This window comes from Elephas maximus, chromosome 9, assembly GCF_024166365.1.
Source record: "Elephas maximus indicus isolate mEleMax1 chromosome 9, mEleMax1 primary haplotype, whole genome shotgun sequence".
NCBI lineage: Eukaryota > Metazoa > Chordata > Mammalia > Proboscidea > Elephantidae > Elephas > Elephas maximus.
In genome coordinates this window covers 41,721,152-41,740,936 of record NC_064827.1, presented here as the reverse complement: position 1 = coordinate 41,740,936, position 19,785 = coordinate 41,721,152, and the positions used below count along the sequence as shown (strand labels likewise).

Here is a 19,785-nt window from a genome sequence, read left to right as displayed (position 1 = left end):
GATCTAGGTTACTGATCTGAGTTTTATCATATGAGACTGTAAGACTAAAATCTCTCCAAGCTTTTGAAAAATTAGTGTCTATTAGTGGTTATTATAAAAGGCGATCCAAAAATAAAGTTCAAAATTTTACATTATGGATTTTATTTTTTAATCTAAACAGGTATCAGATAAGGATGAGGTAAAGAATTGTATTTGCAGAGAATTAAATCCAAAGGAATTACAAATTTTCATTCATCTCGAAGATTCTGTCTGGGTATTCCTTCGTTAGCTGTCGTCGTGCAGCTACTGTTGATGCATAAATGACATATCCCCAGGAGAGTAATACGATCGCAACGAGCAACTAAAAAAAAATGTCAGAGGGAGAAAAAGCAAAAAAAAAAAAAATTACTCCTTTGAAGTTACCGTGTACCACTGCAGAAATGGGAATTATAGTGATAAAATAATAAATGGGATTCCGGAGACAAGTACACCCAGCGGCCCTTACGTAAGAAGCGGAAGATCGTGTCCTCCAGGAAGAGGCGGAGTCGAGGTGGAGGGGGGGAGTGCTTAATTCAGTAATGGATTTTGGAGTTTGCGGATGTTGAAGAAATAGAGAACCTCCCGCCTGTGGGCCCAAGGAGTCGACACCGTGGAGCCCCGCCAGACCCGGGACCTACCATTGAATAAATCCAGTCCAGGGTGCGGCGATTCACTGGCTTCATGGTAAGGAGGCGGCGGCGGTCCGCGGGAACCGGCGGAAGATGTGGGCCTAGACTAACCTGCGGGGCGGTGGCTACTGGGCGGCAGCGGCCATCTTTCAGCCGGGTACGAACGCCCTCCCACTAGCCCCCGGGAGCTTTTCCCATTGGCCAGGCCTGCCTCTTCCGCCCTGAGCCGGAGGCGGAGTCAGGTGAAGGGGGCCTAGCCCGCCTGGCAGGGAAGGGATGGAATAAATGAGAAAATAGATTAAAAAATTGCCGCTTAAAGAGGTGTTTTTCGCCAGCCGGTTTTCTTTCCAGTTGGGATGCAGTGCTAATGTAGGATAATGTACTGTCGTGTGCACTTAAACGTTTATTTGAAAAATATCTGCCTTTTAAATATTGCACCGGTATCTAACGCTGGAAGAAAACGTTTTTCCCGCATCTGTTTTTACATAATATAAACGTTTGTATATTCAGCTGCGACGCATACGAGAATACTGTGTACTATTTTATGTAACAGTCATCAGTTAGGCGGGAATCACTGTTAATTGGGCCCTTTAAGAAACGTATAGTCTCTGAGAACGCAATAGGTTTTTAATGTAAATGATACTCGTAAGAAGAAATACGTGGCAAGAACTATCCGGCATAATGCACCAGTGAATCAACAAGTGTTGAGCGTTACGGCCGGTTGTGCTAAGTTTACCTGTAAAATGGGACGCTCACGTTGAGGCCTGAGTGGTGTAGTCTGGCCATGGGCCGTTCTAGGCTGACGTTCTTTATTCATAAATCTCGGATATTAACTTAGACTTTAATCCAAATTTTGGGGAGAGGGTAGGGGGAAAGAAGTTCTTTGAGAGAAAAACCTATCTGTTTTGGAGAGAATTCAGAGCCTATTCTGTGTTAGGCCTTGACTGTTTCTCCTCAAGCTGGAGTAGATCTCTCTCGAGACTATATAAGATACTGATTGGAGTCTGGCTTTGGATCCCATTCGAATCCCGATGTTATTTCCTAGCTGTGCAACCGATGGTCAAGTCACTTTCGGGTAACACTGTGTACCTATATACAATGGAGATAGTTTTTGTAACTTCTCCCAAGTTTCTTGATATTTAAATGAGACCAAGCTAAGGTTTTGTCTAGTTATTTTGTTTTCCGATAATTTAGGAGCGAACATTAAGTTAGTACCCTGTAATCCCTACGATTAATAATAGGAATGATCATGATAGTGATTTCTGCCCGGGATGGTCAGATTGCTCTCACTCCCGGAACGGAGTGGTGGGGGAAGGGCCCAGTCTCGGGCCGGAGCGCATTAAGTGCCGCCCTCAGTGCTGGCGGCTTTCTAACGCGCATGCGTTAAAAAGGCTGGTATAGTGTTTTGACGCGCTGGAGGGGTGGGGTCTCGCTTTCTGACACCGCCTCCAAGCTGCCATTGGTGATGAGCGCTTTACGTCACAGGGGTCGCAGCAGCCGCCAGGGTCTCCGCTGTCTCGCGAGGAGGGTGAAGCGCCCCCGCCCGCTCCGGCTCCTGAGAGTAGGCGGAGAAGTCGCCGGGTACGCCTTCGCGGGTCCTGCCGTCACCGACCCAGCTTTCTGAGCCGTAGGGAGCTAGCCACGAGCGCCCCGGCCGGGTCTGCGCAGGCATCCTCTGGGGTGAGTGGGATCGGAAACAATGGGGCACGGGGGTCGGAAGGGCTGGGCGAACCGGAGGTCCCTCCGGGAGCGAGGCCCAAGGACTTGGGGCCGTGGTCTTGGCCTGCGGGGCCGCCCGGGCCTCAACCGGGCAGGGGTCCGGGCGGGCGGGCGGACTGGCGACTCTGCGGCGCACCTGTGGATTTGCGCCGGTGGGAGGGTGAAGGCTGCGTTTCGAAGGCTCCCAAGGGGCGAGGGGCGCGAGCCTAGCTGTGTACTGGAAAGAGCCTGGTCTCTAGAAAAATAACCGCTGGAGTCTGAATCTTGGCATCGCCACTGACGGGTGTGACCTTGGCCAGGTCCCTTAACCTCTCCGAGCCTGTCTGTAAAATGGGAATAACTATTTTAGTTCGTTGTGATTATGTCCAGAATCCCTGGTAGCGCAGTGGTTAAGCGCTCGGCTGCCAACCGAGAGGTCGGCGATCCCACCGGCTACTCCGCGGGAGAAAGATGTGGCTGGCAGTCTGCTTCCGTAAAGGTTTACTTCTTGAAAACCCTCTGGGGCAGGGTCGCTATGAGTCAGCAGTGGGGTGTGGGATTATGTAATGCATGCGCTGCTTACCTTAGATCCTGGCCCATCGCAGCTCTCACCTAAAGGAAGCGGCTATCACCTTGAATATTGGAGCTGTCTGTTCAGTGGTGTGTATTCTGGGCTGAGCTCGCCTGCCTGTGACTTCTTCAGTCAGTGCAGCTTTCCTTATGGGCAGGAAGGGGACAGTACTGAGATGAGGCAGATAGTGATTTAAAAGTTAAGAGAAAAAATGAATAGAGTTCATAGTAGGTAATTTTCAAGATTATATAAAGTAAGAAACAGCTTCCCAAGAGTTGAGCTAGTATGTGATGAGATTTTTTTTTTTCTCTTTAAACCACTGTAAAGGCTTTACAGTCAGCTAGAACAATCATGCTTATCTGGAATGAATGGCTTTAGAGGGAAAACGGTTCCCAACCAATTCTTTTTATTGCTAGAATTGGCATTAAATGTGGTAGAATCTGGTCAGCAAACCCTGTAACTTCCGTATGATCTTTTGGAATCTGTGATTAAACTGCAGTTCAGAGACTCCTTGAGGTGACAAGAGGTAGGGCCCACATTATTTTTTATACATGGAGGTGCCTTTCTATTTTATCTACTTGTGAACCCTTTTTAGCTACTTTGCCTAGATATATTAAGTACAATAATTATATTATGTATGAAGATTATTTAGCTGTCAACAGCCTATCATCTTGATCCAGTCATTGAAATCAGCTCAGTTATTTTCACATAACATGGGGGAGAGTGTTGAATTCTTCCTGTGCACCAAGCACTGTGCTAAGTGTTCAAATAGAATATATCTCTTAACACAACAACCTTTTTAGATGGGTATTGTTATTCACCCCATTTTAGCATTGAGAAAATTTAAGGTTTTGAGAGATGAATTTTCCCCAGGTCACACAACTAATAAGTCATGGTGATTCTCAACTCTGGCTCTACATTAGAATTAACACCGCTCTCCCAAATATAATCAGGTGATTAAATTTTATATACAGTGATACTTTAAGGAATGCCATGGAAGATAGCTTTTATAGGAGGTCGGTCTTTATAAAAAATTTGCTTCTGCAAAGCAGTTATACTTTGTTGTTACCACTGTGCAGTTTTTTTAATGACTGGTCTATGTCTGTCTTTATCCTTCTGATTTTTTTATCCTTCCTCTTCCATTTTCCCTAGATGTGTATGCTTATTAATTATCTGAAATTCTCCTAAATTGTGACAATGAAGGATTCTTATTCTTGTTCAAGCCAGCAGATAAGAAAATTTGGGGAAACGAGGTTTTGTCTTACTCAGTTCATTGTAAAGGTGGTAAACTTTATTTCACATTTGGGAGTCAGTTTAGGAAGTTGAATCACAAAAACTCATTTTCTCCCTTGTGGGGAAATTAATTTGTCATCCCAATTGCTAGAGTGCTAAGGTATAATAAGGTTGTTATGATTTGGAATTGACTCAGAGGCAATGGGTTAGGGTAGAGAAACTTTTATCACAGCCTTCTTCCAGACCCTGAAGCACAAAACATGTATACCATCAGGTCTGGCATTCCTGCAAATCGCTAATCTTAATCTCTCTGATAGTCATTCCTGTTTTATGCCTTAATTTGTATTTTTTTAAGTAGTTTTGAGATTATAATTTACATTCCATAAAGTTCACCTGTTTCCATTTTTTAAAAACCGTACTTAAGATTTTGTTTTATATGAACTTTGAGTTTACTACTTAATTATATCCTTCAATAAATTCATTCTGTGAACTGAAATGTTGAGTAAACACTAAAATTCTACACTCCAAAGAAACAAATTAAGATAAAATGTAATAACTTAAAATTCACTAGCCTTGTTTCATGGGTATAGTTTTTTATTTCAACTGAATTTAATTGATGTTTGCTACTCTCCATGACCTAGGAGAAAACTTGAACATTTTAAACTCTAATAATAATCTCTCTGGTTTGCAGAGTTTTAGGTGAAGCCTGGTCGTCAGTCCAGGCCTTCCGATAACCTATCCATTTCCCTCCCCCCAGCACATGCATACTGTCTCTGATCCTAAAGGTTTGCATGTATGTATGTATATTTTTACTGAGTCATGAGATAAAATATTAGAAAGTAGGGGAAATGCTGAGAAACATATACACTACCAAGATTTCAGAGTCTAAGTATATTAAAAATTCAATTAATATTATATATTTATAATTCTGATGATCTACTTCCGTAAGATCACAGCCATTGAAGATCCTACAGAACACAGTTCTACTGTGAAGTACATGGGGTCACCAGGAATTGGAATTGATTCAACAGGAACTGGTTTTCCAGGCATGTTAAATATTTAAGACAGTGGTGACTTTTTGCATTTCCAGCCTAGAAAACAGAAGACTAGAAGTATCTTAACCCTTTAAAGAAACATTTGTCAAGCATTAATTGATTCCTTATTAAGTTATGGCTCTGAGAAAGCAAAGGTGCCCTAGATGAACAAATTTTATTTGAAATCTACAATCATATACCTGTATTTCACAACCATAGATTTTTGCTGTAACTTTTTGTTATAATTTGGTAAGACCAAATGTACATTGTTTAGAAAATGACAATTCTGTTATGTGACTAACTTGACAGCAGTTGCCCAGTGATGGAACCTCCTGTGATAGAGGAGGTACAGAAGGATGAGTAGTTAAACCAACCCACTGCCATCGAGTTGGTTCCGACTCATAGTGACCCCATAGGATTTCCAAGGCTGTTAAATTTTATGGAAGCAGGCTGCCACATCTTCTCCCCGGAGCCACTGGTGGTTTCCATAACTGCTGACCAAAAGGTTAGCAGTCCAATGCTTTAACCGCTGCACCACCAGGAGTCCTTATGAGTAGTAGGCCTAGGGAAACATAAAGGAGGAAGTTAATGTTTAATATATATAAAATGATATACAAGTTTTTTTTAATAAGATGATATTGTTAGTTGCTATCAAGTTTATTCCAACTTGCGGCGACCTCTTGTGTACAGAGCAGAACTGCTCCATAGGGTTTTCAAGGCTGTGAACTTTTGGAAGCAGATAGCCAGACCTGGTTTCCAAGGCGCCTCTGGGTGGGTTTGAACCCCAACCTTTCAGCTAGTAGCTGAGTGCTTAACTGTTTGTGCTACCCAGGGACTCCTCAAGGCCCAAATGTAATGTACGTTAGATTTCAGCTCTGGCAAATTCATTTTGTAAGTTCAGGGACAATGAAACACTATGAGATCCTTATTGGAAAAGATAATAGGGAAGGGACTGAAAGCATGATCTCGAGATATTTGATTTGCTGATTAAATAAGGAAGCTAAGGAGGGGTTCTTAGGGATGATTAAAGGAATTCAGGATGAACTGATTATAATACTGTAGTAATAATGTAGTTACTGTAAGTCAGGCACTACACTTGAGTGCTTTTACATTTATTATTTAATCTTAACTAAATGAAAAAAACTTTCACTAAAACCACAGCATTGAACAGGTAAAGTTTGTGGTATATAAAAGATATCTCTGTAACGCTGTTGAAAGCTTTTTAAAATGCATACATACAATATTTATCACAAATAAAACAAATTGGTAGTCTGTATCGTAGGGGACAGATGTGTATGAAAGGTATATACCATAAATAGGAATGACACCAACTGAGGACTGTGATATTCTTGTTTTCTGTTTTTTAAGAGTGTGACAGGAGAGAAGGACATAGGATAGTGGGATATTAGCTAAACCTCTGATATTTAATTTCTTTAAAAAAAAATCTGGAATAAACATGAGAAATGTTAATTAAATCTGAGTGGCAAGTACATGGGTGCTTTGTATATTTTCTTTTGTATTTTTTTGTATATTTGAAATGTTTCTCAATTAAAATATGTTCTAAAAGAATAATAGAATATTGTATTTGAGAGTTTACTATGTTATGTATTCAGCACTCTCTCTAAGGGCCTATTATATCTTCACAAACTCTGTGAGGCATGTTCTGTTATCGGAATGTAATCATTCTTCTTTTATCAGGTTACTGATACGTTTCTTTCCCTTTTACAGATAATGGCATCAGCTGCTAAGGAATTTAAAATGGACAACTTTTCACCTAAAGCTGGCACTAGCAAATTGCAACAGACAGTACCAGCTGATGCATCTCCTGATTCCAAGTGTCCTATATGCTTGGATAGATTTGATAATGTGTCTTACTTAGATCGCTGCCTACATAAGTTCTGTTTTCGCTGTGTACAGGAGTGGTCAAAAAACAAAGCTGAGTGTCCACTATGTAAACAGCCCTTTGATTCTATTTTCCATTCTGTGAGGGCAGAAGATGACTTCAAGGAATATGTCCTAAGGCCTTCATATAATTTTGCCACCCCTGATGTTCGACGATTTCGCTACCGAACAACTCTGACAAGGGACCGAAATACTTCTGTTTATTCACCTAGTGGTACCATGAATAGAAGAACAACAACTCCACCGGATAGTGGAGTACTATTTGAAGGGTTAGGCATTTCAACAAGACCTAGAGATGGTGAAATTCCTCAACTTACGAGGCAGATTGCAATGAGGAGGCCAGCTACTGCAGATGAAAGATCTATGCGGAAAATTCAAGAGCAGGATATTATTAATTTTAGGCGAACTCTCTATCGTGCTGGTGCTCGTGTTAGAAACATTGAAGATGGTGGCCGCTACAGGGATATTTCAGCTGAATTTTTCCGTAGAAATCCAGCTTGCCTTCACAGATTAGTCCCCTGGTTAAAACGTGAACTAACAGTTCTTTTTGGAGCTCATGGATCTTTAGTGAATATTGTTCAACACATCATCATGAGTAATGTCACTCGTTATGACTTAGAAAGTCAGGCATTTGTGTCTGATTTAAGGCCATTTTTACTTAATCGGACTGAGCATTTTATACATGAATTTATCAGTTTTGCTAGATCTCCTTTTAACATGGCTGCTTTTGACCAGCATGCTAATTATGATTGCCCTGCTCCTTCGTATGAAGAAGGCAGCCATTCTGATTCTTCAGTCATAACAATATCTCCAGATGAGGCTGAGACCCAAGAGCTGGATATTAATGTAGCCACTGTTAGTCAGGCACCATGGGATGATGAAACTCCAGGGCCATCTTATTCAAGCTCAGAGCAGGTACATGCTGCCATGTCTTCCCTTTTAAATACTTCTGACAGTTCAGATGAGGAACTTGTAACAAGTGGAACCACATCTCAGATACAAGGAGCACAAACCAACGAGGACCTCAATAATGACAGCGATTCCTCCTCAGATAATTGTGTCATTGTTGGGTTTGTTAAACCACTAGCCGAGAGGACCCCAGAACTTGTTGAACTGTCCTCTGATTCTGAGGAGTTAGGCTCTTATGAGAAAATGGAGACAGTGAAGACACAAGAACAAGAGCAGTCTTACAGTTCTGGTGATAGTGATGTTAGTAGATGTTCGTCTCCACACTCTGTCCTTGGGAAGGATGAACACATAAATAAAAGTCATTGTGATTCTGGTACAAGAATCAGATCAAAGAAGGAAGAGAAACGATCCACATCATCATCTCCCAGAGACCTGAGCTCGTCTCTGAGAGACAGAGTATATTCCCCACATAACCGTGGACACAGAAAGAGGGGAAGATCAAGAAGTTCAGATTCATGTTCCCAGAGTAGAAGTGGGCATGACCAGAAGAATCGTAGAAAGCACCATGGTAAGAAAAGAATGAAAAGTAAACGATCCAGAAGCAGAGAGAGTAGCAGACCTAGAGGTAGACGAGACAAAAAGAGATCAAGAACTAGAGATAGCAGTTGGTCGAGAAGAAGCCAAACTCTCTCTCTAAGTAGTGAAAGCACAAGCAGATCAAGGTCTTGTAGCAGTGATCATGGTAAAAGAAGGTCACGGAGCAGAAATAGAGATCGTTATTATTTAAGAAATAATTATGGAAGCAGATATAAGTGGGAATATACTTATTACAGTAGAAACAAGGACAGGGATGGTTATGAATCATCATATCGGAGGAGGACTCTGTCCAGAGCTCATTATTCCAGACAATCTTCAAGTCCAGAATTTAGAATTCAGTCGTTCTCTGAAAGGACAAATGCCAGGAAAAAAAATAATCACAGCGAAAGGAAATATTACTACTATGAAAGGCACAGATCAAGGAGCCTGTCTAGTAGTAGATCAAGGACTGCATCGACAGGGCCTGATCGGGTGAGAAGTGAAAAGCCTGGAGGGAAACGGAAATATAAAACACGGCATTTGGAGGGTACTAACGAAGTGGCTCAACCATCCCGTGAATTTGCTTCTAAAGTAAAGGACAGTCACTACCAAAAATCTTCATCAAAATTGGATGGGAACTACAAAAATGAGAGTGACAGCTTCTCAGACAGCCGATCATCAGACAGAGAGACAAAACACAAGAGGAGAAAAAGGAGGACCCGGAGCTTAAGTGTGGAGATAGTTTATGAAGGGAAAGCTACTGATACAACTAGACATCATAAAAAGAAAAAGAAGAAGCACAAGAAGAAGCATAAGAAACACCATGGAGATAATACTTCACGTTCCCCGGTTGTAATTACCATTGACAGTGATAGTGATAAGGATTCTGAAGTAAAGGAAGGTAGAGGATATGACAATAGTGGTCCTCAAAACCCTGTACAAAATGAGTTTTTGGCTCCTTCTTTGGACCCATTTGAAACTAAAGATGTAGTTACAATAGAAGATGAATTTGGTGTCCTGGACAAGGACTGTGATATTACCATACTCGCTAACAACTTGGATAATGCCAACAAAACTGTAAATAATATTCCACCCCAGGCATCTTCAGTTGAACAAACTCTTGATGTAAGAGAAGAGAGCACCTTTGCCTCTGACTTGGAGAACCAGCCCAGTAATGTGTCTCTTCAAACTGAGCCATCAAGGCAAGTGCCATCTCCACGGACATCATTAATGTCAGTGTCTCTGGGTAGAGACCATGCTATGTCTTAAAACTGCCAAAGCATCTAATTGAGAATCCTGATGGTATAAAAAGAAGAAAAAAGGAACAATGTCATCTACTGCAGTCTGCTTAAAGATGACTCTTGGTGAAAACTGTTTTCCCTTAAAATATTTGAAGTGTTTTTTTGTGTTAAAAAATTTGTTAAAAAGAAAAAAAAAATTTTGTTTGTCCAAGAGGTATGTAAGTCCCACCCTCAGAGATATGCACTTTTAAGTGAAGAAAATGATACTGCTAGCAGTTTATTTAAAATTTGGGGTCCTTTTTAAATAAAAAAATGTACATTTTAGAAGTTATTTCATAAAGCCATATGGTATTGACATATTTTTAGTCAATGAGTATTTTTGAAATTTTTTTTTTTCCTCCTGAGAGTTATTCTGAAAATGTGTTATAAGCTAGGGGAGTCCCTTTGGACTATCTTTATTTTTCTTCTTAGAGAAAAATTTGTATGGATTCAAAACCATTTCTTCAGGTTACATTGAGGCATTTTAATCTGCACACTTTATCTTGACATCTGCCAACAGAAAAATTTAAACATTTCCTTTATATACTTGTTTATCTGGACTGCCAGTAAAACAAATGTGTACGTATATTCAACTAAAGAAAAAAAATAAAACAGTAACACATTAAAACAAGAATCCAAAAATTTTTCTATTCAGTATTGGCTTTTTTTTTTTTTTAAATCAAATACTTTAGTGGAGCTAAAACCTAAAGGGGGGTAAGGATATAACTGTTTCATAAATACTGAATTTCAGGTGATCTCCATTTAACCTCAGTTAATGATTGTGCTTTAGTTCTTCAGTATGATTATGAGGAGTATCTCATTTGCTTTCTGTCTTCAGCAAAATGCAATTATATAACATTGAGCTTACTAAAAACAAAAAAACCCTTTGTTCTTTTACATTCGTAGTTCTTTTACACAGAGTGGCTATGTTTTATGCTGTTTTAGAGATGACAACGTTGCTCTATATCAAGCCTGATGTAAGATCACCAGTGAACAGGTGAGCTTGAATTAAATCTAAATTTGGCCTTCGCTTTGCCTGCTACCATACCCATACAGTATTCCACAGATACTGGAATGCCTGCAGTGTGGCAGGTTCTATACTAGGTTTTCAGGGATTCAATGATAGAGCAAAGCAGACATGGTCCCTGCCCTTATGGGACTTAGAGACCGTTGTGTAAGACAGACAATACCCCTATAGTTACGACATTACAAACTATAATAAGTTCTCTGGAGAGAGTATAATTTGCTACAAGAGGCCAAGGTCTCATATAATGAGAGCCTGGTCTCAGGTGGAATTGATGGTTGACCTGGAATCCAGAAGACAAGTAGACATTAATTAGAGGAGTAGAGCCGCTGCACAGTTCTCCACAGGAAAAGATGTGCAAAGATCCCCAAAGGCAAAAGAGGAGCCTAGCATATTCTAGGAGCTAAAGAAGGCAGGGTTAGCCAGAGGACAAGGAGTATAGGACCAAACTTCGTAGGACCTGTGTAGAGTTTGCGTTTATCCTTAGAGCAGTAGGAAACTGGCTTAAAATAAGAATCTAAAATTGATGTAGGTGGTTTTTAGTAAGCTCGGACATTGGGAGATTGTAGGAAGACCATATTCGATTAAGGAATATACTCACAGATTATGATCACTTGTACTTACAATATGATTTTTCTTAATATTAAAACTTGACAGTGCTATTTTATTCCACATCAGATTTTACATCGTGCTCTCAGTTAAACATTTATTGAAAACCTATCTTAATTCACATCACCATCCTCTTAGGTGTTCAAACCAAAAATTTCCAAGCCTTTGATTTCTCTCCCCGTTCAGTCCCGTCCAAATCCTGGTCATTAATTTTTTTTTGTTAAATATATTTTCATTGTGTCTGTATCATTACCCAGTTTAGGCAGCCATGATTTCTCATCTGTATTATACTGGGGCTGGCTGCATCCACTATCTTTTGCTCTACTCCCACTCCTTTGCCCAGTCTATTCTTGAGGTAGTATTCAGAAGAACTTAAAAAAAAAAAAAAAATTTTTTTTTTCATTTCCCTACTTAAAATACTTAAGTAGTTTCTCTAAACATGCACACACAACCCAACAACTTGATATGGTCTATAAATCTTTGCCGAATCAGGCTCTGGTCTGTCTCCAGCTTTCCTCACCTCACTAGCTGTAGCCACACTATGGAGGTGCTGCTCCATACTACTTCAGAGCCTTCATTGTGGCTTATTTCTTCAGCTGGGCACTGAATTCCATCCTGCTAAACAAGGTTTTTAAGTTTGCCCCTTCTCCCCACTATTTCCCCCTTAAATGCTCATTTAACACCAGACTCTCAGTACAACTTGAATTGATTACTAAATGCTTTATTCTCTACTGGTGTGATAGTTTAGGAGTCCTGGCCGCAGAGTGGTTAAGCACTCCGCTGCTAACCGAAGGTTGGCAGTGGGAAGCCACTGACCGCTTCACAGAGAAAAATGTGTGAGTCTGCTTCCATAAAGATTTACAGCCTTGGGGACCCTGTGGGGCGGTTCTACTCTGTCATATATGGTCACTATGAGTAAGAATCAACTCAAGGGCCGTGGGTTTGGTTTTGGTTTTGGGGTCTGACAGTTCTTTGACAGCTATATGCAGGTGGACTACTATATCGCCATTCACTATTTAACATAGGAAGTGCTTAAAAAGACTCATTGGATGAATAAGTACTAGGGATTTCAGAAATTGGCCAAGACCTTTGTGCTTTTGGGCAGCTCGTCTATAAACTTTTTTAGCCTAGTATATTCTTTTCCTCTGAATTGAATGTTATGAGACTTTTTTTAATTCAGGTTTTAGTGTTTTTGTGACTTGTATAAAGGAAACAGCCTTGCTCATTAATACCTTCCTTCACCTCACTTGGTGAAATCTTGTTAGGATTTTTACTTCCTAGTCTAAGTAGTAGAGCCCTGGTGGTTTAGTGGTTAAAGAGTTCAGCTGCTAACCAAAAGGTAGGCAGTTCAAATCCATCAGCTGCTCTTTGGAAACCCTGTGGGGCAGTTCTACTCTGTCCAATAGGGTCACTGTGAGTCCAGAGTCGATTCCACGGCAGTGGGATGTGGGTAGTCTAGGTAGTCAAGTTCCACCTTAGCTCTCCGGGGGGGCTTCACTAAACCATCGGATCTCTAGTTATGGTGGGTGGTGTATACTAGGGAGGGACTTAAAGGCCAGGGGAATAACCACAAGTCCTAGAAATTCTTCCATCATGGGGAATCATTTCAGTCCCCTGCCAGTGCAGGGTTGGCACACAATGAGCCAACCAACACCGCACCTCTGGACTTGGAAATTTTTTTGGAAGGTGCTTGGGCTACCAGAATCCATGCATGACTTGGTCTGGGCTGTTGTCAGCCCAGGGGTGGGGAGGGCTGCAGGTGGGAGTTCCTCCACATCACACAGGCTCAGAATCGCAATTTTACCCATTCAGAGCATGGATTTCTAACATGAACCTCATTAGACTTATATACCGTCAAAATGGTAGTAGATTAATTTACCATGATAAATGTAGTCATTGAGACCAGAATATGTATAGATAACGTCCAGTGCATTTCCAATGCCTTGGTAAAACCTACATGGGAAGCTGTGTCATTCATAAGGTTGCTTCTGAGCATGGAATCAAGGGTAGTGGGTAATTAACTGTATGATCTAAGAGCCTATGTCCACAGGCCCAGCCTTACAAATGGGACTAGAATACTTATCCAGGGACTTGGCCTCTTAGAGAAAGGGATTCTGATGTATGTTTGCCTTTGTGATTTTCCCCCTTTTGTTGACTGTACATTGCTGGTAACTCATTGACAAACTGATGCAGGCAAGCTTGCAGGCCTGTAGGGACTCTTTTTTTTTTTTTTTTTTTAATGATTTCAAACTTACAGAAAAATCGCAAGAACAGTACAAAGAATTCCTGTATCTGCCTTACCCTGAGCCACCAATTTTTAACATTTGGTTTATCTTTCTGTCCATCTATATATGTAGTATTTTTTCTGAACCATTTGAGACTAGGTATCATACACAATGTCCCTTTATCCTCTAATATTTCAGTGTCTGTTTTCTAAAAACAAGGATATACATGACAATAGTACAGTTATCAAATTGAGGAAATCCAAGATTGATACAATAATCTAAAGCCTGTATTTTAATGTTGCAACTGCCCTTCTAATAATGTCCTTTATAGCAATTTCCTCCCACCCCACTCTGATAGGATCCCAGCCAGGATTGCATTTTGTTGTCTTTTTTTTTTTTTTTTTAAATCTTCTTTAATGTGGAACAGTTCCTTACTTTTTGTGTCTTTTGTGACATTGACACTTTTGAAGAAGATATTTTATACAATGTTCTTCAATTTGGGTTTATCTGATGTTTCTTCATGATTAGATTTAGATCGTGCATTTTTGGCTAGGCTACTACATACATGGTGTTGTGTCTTCAGGGTGTCATACCTGGAGGCACATGATATTCATTTGTCTCTTATTGGTAATACTGATAACCTAATATGGCTATTTAAACAAAATTAAGGGTTTAGTTCCTTAGTTGTACTAGCTACTTTTCAAGTGCTCTTATCCACATGTGGCTACTATAATGGACAGTACAAGGATAAAACATTTCCATCATCATAGAAAATTCTGTGGGACAGCATGGGCTAGAGTATGCCCATCTGCGTGAAGATTTCCAGCGGGCAGCTGAAAGAGGAGTATGAATCTCGTAGGAGATTTGAGATAGATAATTGAGGAGTCACTGGGGGCTAGAGTAGTAATGAGGCTGTGGGAGTGAATAAAATCTCCCTGAGAAAGGAAGTAGAGCAAGAAGAGAAGCAGACAGAGGAGAATTCTAGGGAACAAAACATTAAGGAGGCCGACTTTAAAAAGAGACCAAGAAGAAATTCCCTTTAGTCCCATATTCCTTAATTATCTCTTCCACTTATATTTCCTGTATCTAACACAGTGCCCTGCACACAGTAGGACACGTTTTTTGAGAGGTTAATCTTGTTTTTAAGTTCTGGGGAGCACCTCATTGTTAACCTGTGTGTTACTTGTGATCAGTGTATTAGGAAATGTTGCCCTGGTTAAAGCAAGATAGGCTGTATCCAAGGATATCTTGGAGGATTTTCAGGGGAATATAGGACTAGGGGAAACCCTGGTAGCATAGTGGTTAAGTGCTGTGTCTGCTATCCAAAAGGTCGGCAGTTCGAATTCGCCAGGTGCTCCTTGGAAACGACAGGGCAGTTCTACTCTGTCCTATAGGGTCGCTATGAGTCAGAATCGACTCAACGGCAGGGTTTTTTTTTTTTTTTTAATAGGACCAGGAAGTGCAATCTTTTGACCCCATCGTTTCTATCAATCACCGTCCTCTTCACTTCCTTTCATACTGCAGCTGTGATTTCCTGGGTTATGTGTAAATCACTCCCTTGTCATTTCCTTACTCATTCACCGAGTCTGTTGCTGGTTGCCACTGAGTCTCCTCATCCATCTCCACTCCTTCCCCCAACTAAAAAACATCCTGTACATCTCTCCAGATAGTTTCTGTTCAGTACAAGCCTGTGTATGTGTGTGAATACATATATAATACACATGGGGTCTTTTTGCACATAATGCTTTTCACCCTTCCTTTTTTACTTGTATTTCAGACATCTTTCCAACTTATTTTTGTCTAATATAAATATAGTGTGAGCCACATGTGGAATTTAAAATTTTCTAGTAGCCATATTAAAAAGGTGGAAACCCTGGTGGCATAGTGGTTAAGAGTTCGGCTGCTAACCAAAAAGGTCAGCAGTTCGAATCCACCAGGTGCACCTTGTAAACCCTATGAAGTAGTTCTACTCTGTCCTATAGGGTCGCTATGAGTCGAAATCAATGGCAATGAGTTTAGGTTTTTTTTTTTATATTAAAAAGGTAAAAAGAAACAGTAATATTAATTTCAGTAATATATTTTATTTGACCCAGTATCTAAAAATATCAACTCAACGTGTAATCAGTATAAAATTAGCATATTTTACTTTTTTTTTTTTCCATACAAAGTCTTTGGAATGAATGTATTTTACACTTCCGGCACATATTGATGTGGACTAGTTACATGTCAAGTGCTTAATAGCCACCTATGGTAGTGGCTATGGTACAGGGTAACACCTCTGAGTCATTACTTCAGTATCTACTACATCCTTTATGAAGGCTGATAATATACACTGTATAGCTGTACATACCCTACTAATGGACATTTAACTCATTTCCATTTTTTAGAAATTTTGAATAGTGCTGCATTGTTCATTCCACTTTAAGTAGTAAATGAAGAGCAAATTAAATCCAAAGGGAATAGGAGAGAGGCATTAATAATGATAAAACCAGAAATCAATGAAATAGAATAACAAATTATCAAAACCCAAAATTGGCTCTTTGGAAAGATTAATAAAATCAGTAAATATCTAGAAAGACTGATGTAAAAAAATGAGCATCATCATGAACTCTGTCATTAAACTTGACAATTTAGATGAAATGGTCAAATTCCTTGAAAAACAAGAAAACTGATTCAAGATGAAATACAAAATCAGAATAATACATCTGTTGAAAAAATTGAATTTGTTATAAAGACTCTTAAAGAAAACTCTAGGCCTAAATGTTTCACTGGTGAATTCTGTTAAACACTGAAGAAAGAAATGATACCAGTTTTACACAAACTATCTGAAAATAGAGGAGGAAGACACTTCCCAACTTGTTTCATGAGGCCAGCATAACCCTGACACGAAATCTTGAAAAAGGCATCTCACACACACAGACGCATACGCATACAAAGAAAATTACAGACCAATAGCCTTCATGAATGTAGACACAAATATATTTATGAAAATAAGACAGATTGAATCCAGAATTGTAAAAATGGCATGGAGGTGGCATCTGACTTCCTCTAACTTCACGAGGAGGAAGGGTAATCAAGATCAACAGCCCAAGACTGATTCCTATGAGGTGGAGGTTAGACATGCCTCATCTCTCCGCCATTTTTACCAATTCTGACACTAACCGTCCCTCCCAGTGTCCTCCCATTGCATTCTCTACTTCTCTACTGGGTTCGACAGTGTATTACAGTAGCCACACAGAACTCACAGGCAACACTCAACGATTATTGGGTTTATTAGGGAAGTAACAGGTTGCAATTCAGGTTCAGGAATGCTCAGGATACAGTTTTTCCATCAGGAAAGCTTTTTCCCACTCTTGCCGCAGGCACGCCTCTCTCTGGCCCCTTGGCCTCTGCCCTGCTCTGGCAACTGTTACAAAGCTTTTTTAGCTCTGCCAGTAAGTGCCCAGATGCACCCTACTCCACCAGTAAGCCTCGGCCCAAAAGCACTCGGCTTTCTCACCCCATGGGCTGGGAAGCACACTGCGCCATCTCCTGCCTGTCTCTCCTGCTGCGTTCCAGGAGCTCCTCAGTGCAGGGATCCTGGGTTCAAATGGCATGCTCCACTCTTGGGCTGTCCATTATTGGTGGTGGATTCTTCTCTTTGCTCTGGAATTGGCTCTCTTTTAAGCCTAGTGGAATGGCAAAACTGACCAATCCTCTTGATAGGCCACAATTACCTCATTTGCATAGTCCCACCCCATCACTTGGATGGGAATTACAAGGCCACAGCGAGAAAGGCCATAGAAAAGCTATCCATCACACTGCAAGAACATGTAACAAGGATGCTACATCATGGCCAAATGGGGCTTATCCCTGGAATACATTCAAAAAATCAGTGAAATTCAGCATATTAACGGGATATCTGATCACCTTAATAGTGCAGAACAATAATTTGGAACATTCAACACCCATTCATGCTTTAAAAAAAAAAAAAAGAAAAAAACAAGCCAGGAATAAAAGAACTTCATCAGTTTATAAAGGGCATCTAACAAATGCCTAGAGCTAACATAATAACTAAGGTGAAACATTCATCATTTTTCCCCTGAGATCAGTAATACGGGTAAGCCTGTCAGCTGGAGGTTCTACACAGTGTAGTTAGTAAAGGAAAAGAAATAAAAGGCATTAAGTTTGGAAAGTAATACTGTGTATTTATAGGTGACATGATTGTTACCTACAATACCCTAAGGAATCTACATAACAATTACTAGATCTAATAAGTGAATTTAGCAATGTTAGGTGCCTCAAGGTCAATATTAAAAAAATCACTTGTATTTCTATATACTATCAACAAACAATTTGGAAATGAAACTTTAAAAACAATTTTACTTAAAATAGAAACATAAAATCATTAAGAATAAATTAGCAGAATGTGTAAGACCTGTATTCTGAAAACCCTAAATATTGCTGAAAGATCTAGAAATCCCTGGGCAGTGCACACGTTAAGCACTCAACTACTAGCTGAAAGGTTGGTGGTTGGAACCTCCCTTGGAAGACAGGCCTGGAGATCTACCTCCGAAAGGTCACAGCCTTGAAAATCCTATGGGGCAGCCCTACTCTGCACACACTGGGTAGCCCATGAGTCAGAATCAACTTTACAGCAACCAAAAACAAAAGAAGACCTAAGTAAATGGAAAGAGGTACCATGCTTATAGATTAGAAGATTCAGTATTGTTAAAATGTCAGTTCTCCCCAAATTCATCTATAGTTTCAAGGCAATCCTGATCAAAATCCCAGTAGGTTTTTTTTTTGTAAAAATTAAAAAGTTGGTTCTTATTTCATATGGAAATGAAAAGAACCTGGAACAGCCAAAACAATCCTTCCAGAGAGGAACACAGTTGAAGGATTCACACTGATTTCCAAGACCTCCTTGAAAGTTAACAGTAATCAAGAGAGTATGGCACTGGTACAAAGATCAGCAAATAGATAAATGGAACAGAATAGTCAAATAAATCTGCACATATATACAGTCAATTGATATTTCTGACAACAGTGTCAAGACTATTCAATGGAAGGAAACATTTTAAAAAATGGTGCTGGAACCACTGGATATATGGAAAAAATGAGCCCTGACCGCTACTTTGAGATTTGCATAGACCTAAACGTAAAAGCTAAAAGCATAAAAGATTCTAAAAGAAAACAGTATATCTTCATGATCCTGAGGTAGACTAAAACTTATTAAAGAGGGCACACACACACACAAAACCCTGAAATTTGATTTCATCAAAATAAACCTTTGCTCACCAAAAGAATCCTTTATGAAAATGGAACATGAAGACACAGACTGGGATATTTGCAATACATCTATTTGATAATGGGCTTGTATACAGAATAAATACCAGTTAAACCAGCTGCCCCTTATTCCTACTCATGGGGAGCACTTGTATGTCAGAGTAGAACTGTAGGATTTTCAATGGCTGATATTTGAGCAGATTGCCAGGCCTTTCTTCCTGGCTACCACTGGGTGGATTCCAACCTTCAACTCCTCCAATCTTATGGTTAGCAGCTAAGCCCGTTAACCATTGCACCACCTAGGTTCTCTGAATAAATAACTTCTGTAAATCTATAATAAAAATAACTCCAAAAAAATAGGCAAAAGGCCTGAGCAGACCCTTCACAAAAGAGAATACTTGAATGGCTAATATACGCACATACAAATGTGCCCAATATTATTAATCATATGAGAAATTCAAATTAAAACCGCAATGACATGCCATTTGACACCCACCAAGATAGCTGAGAGGAAAAAAAAAAAAGTCTGCCTGACCAAGGAGAAGATGTGTATCAACTGAAAACTCTCACACCGCTGGTGGGAATGCAAAATGGTACAGCCATTTTGTAAAGCAAGTGGCAGTCTTCCGTAAACATACCTTACCATAGGACCCAGCCGTCTCTGGAGAAGGGGTTACATCCGCGTGGCTGTTTTTCAAAACTCATCGAACTGTACACTTAAAATCGGTGCATTTTAGTGTAGATAAAAAGTCTAGATAGACTTTACGGCTATAAAAACAAAATAAAAAATAGGCTAAATAACAAAAATT

At 40.0% G+C, this 19,785-nt stretch overlaps 2 protein-coding genes and 1 long non-coding RNA gene across 4 annotated transcripts; 1 reads left to right on the top strand and 2 right to left on the bottom strand.

The window, feature by feature from the left end:
- Positions 1–217: 217 nt before the first annotated feature.
- SMIM27 (small integral membrane protein 27) lies at positions 218–840 on the bottom strand. Its single transcript, XM_049896820.1, has 2 exons — positions 657–840; positions 218–340 (listed from the first exon to the last, which is right to left on the bottom strand). The coding sequence occupies exons 1-2, from the start codon at positions 699–701 to the stop codon at positions 218–220; spliced, it is 168 nt and encodes a 55-aa protein (XP_049752777.1). The 5' UTR covers positions 702–840.
- Positions 612–10,481, top strand: TOPORS (TOP1 binding arginine/serine rich protein, E3 ubiquitin ligase). 2 transcript variants are annotated; one of them, XM_049896815.1, is made up of 3 exons: positions 612–702; positions 2,133–2,327; positions 6,912–10,481. In XM_049896815.1, exons 1-3 carry the CDS (start codon positions 700–702, stop codon positions 9,837–9,839), a joined length of 3,126 nt encoding a protein of 1,041 aa, XP_049752772.1. In that variant the 5' UTR covers positions 612–699; the 3' UTR covers positions 9,840–10,481. The 2 variants fall into 2 exon arrangements, with proteins under 2 accessions (XP_049752772.1, XP_049752773.1); XM_049896816.1 differs by lacking the exon at positions 2,133–2,327.
- Positions 5,340–19,704, bottom strand: LOC126083286 (uncharacterized). The gene is made up of 2 exons (XR_007518772.1): positions 19,615–19,704; positions 5,340–5,745 (listed from the first exon to the last, which is right to left on the bottom strand). It is a non-coding gene; the product is annotated as an uncharacterized LOC126083286 (long non-coding RNA).
- Between the last annotated feature and the right edge of the window lie 81 nt (positions 19,705–19,785).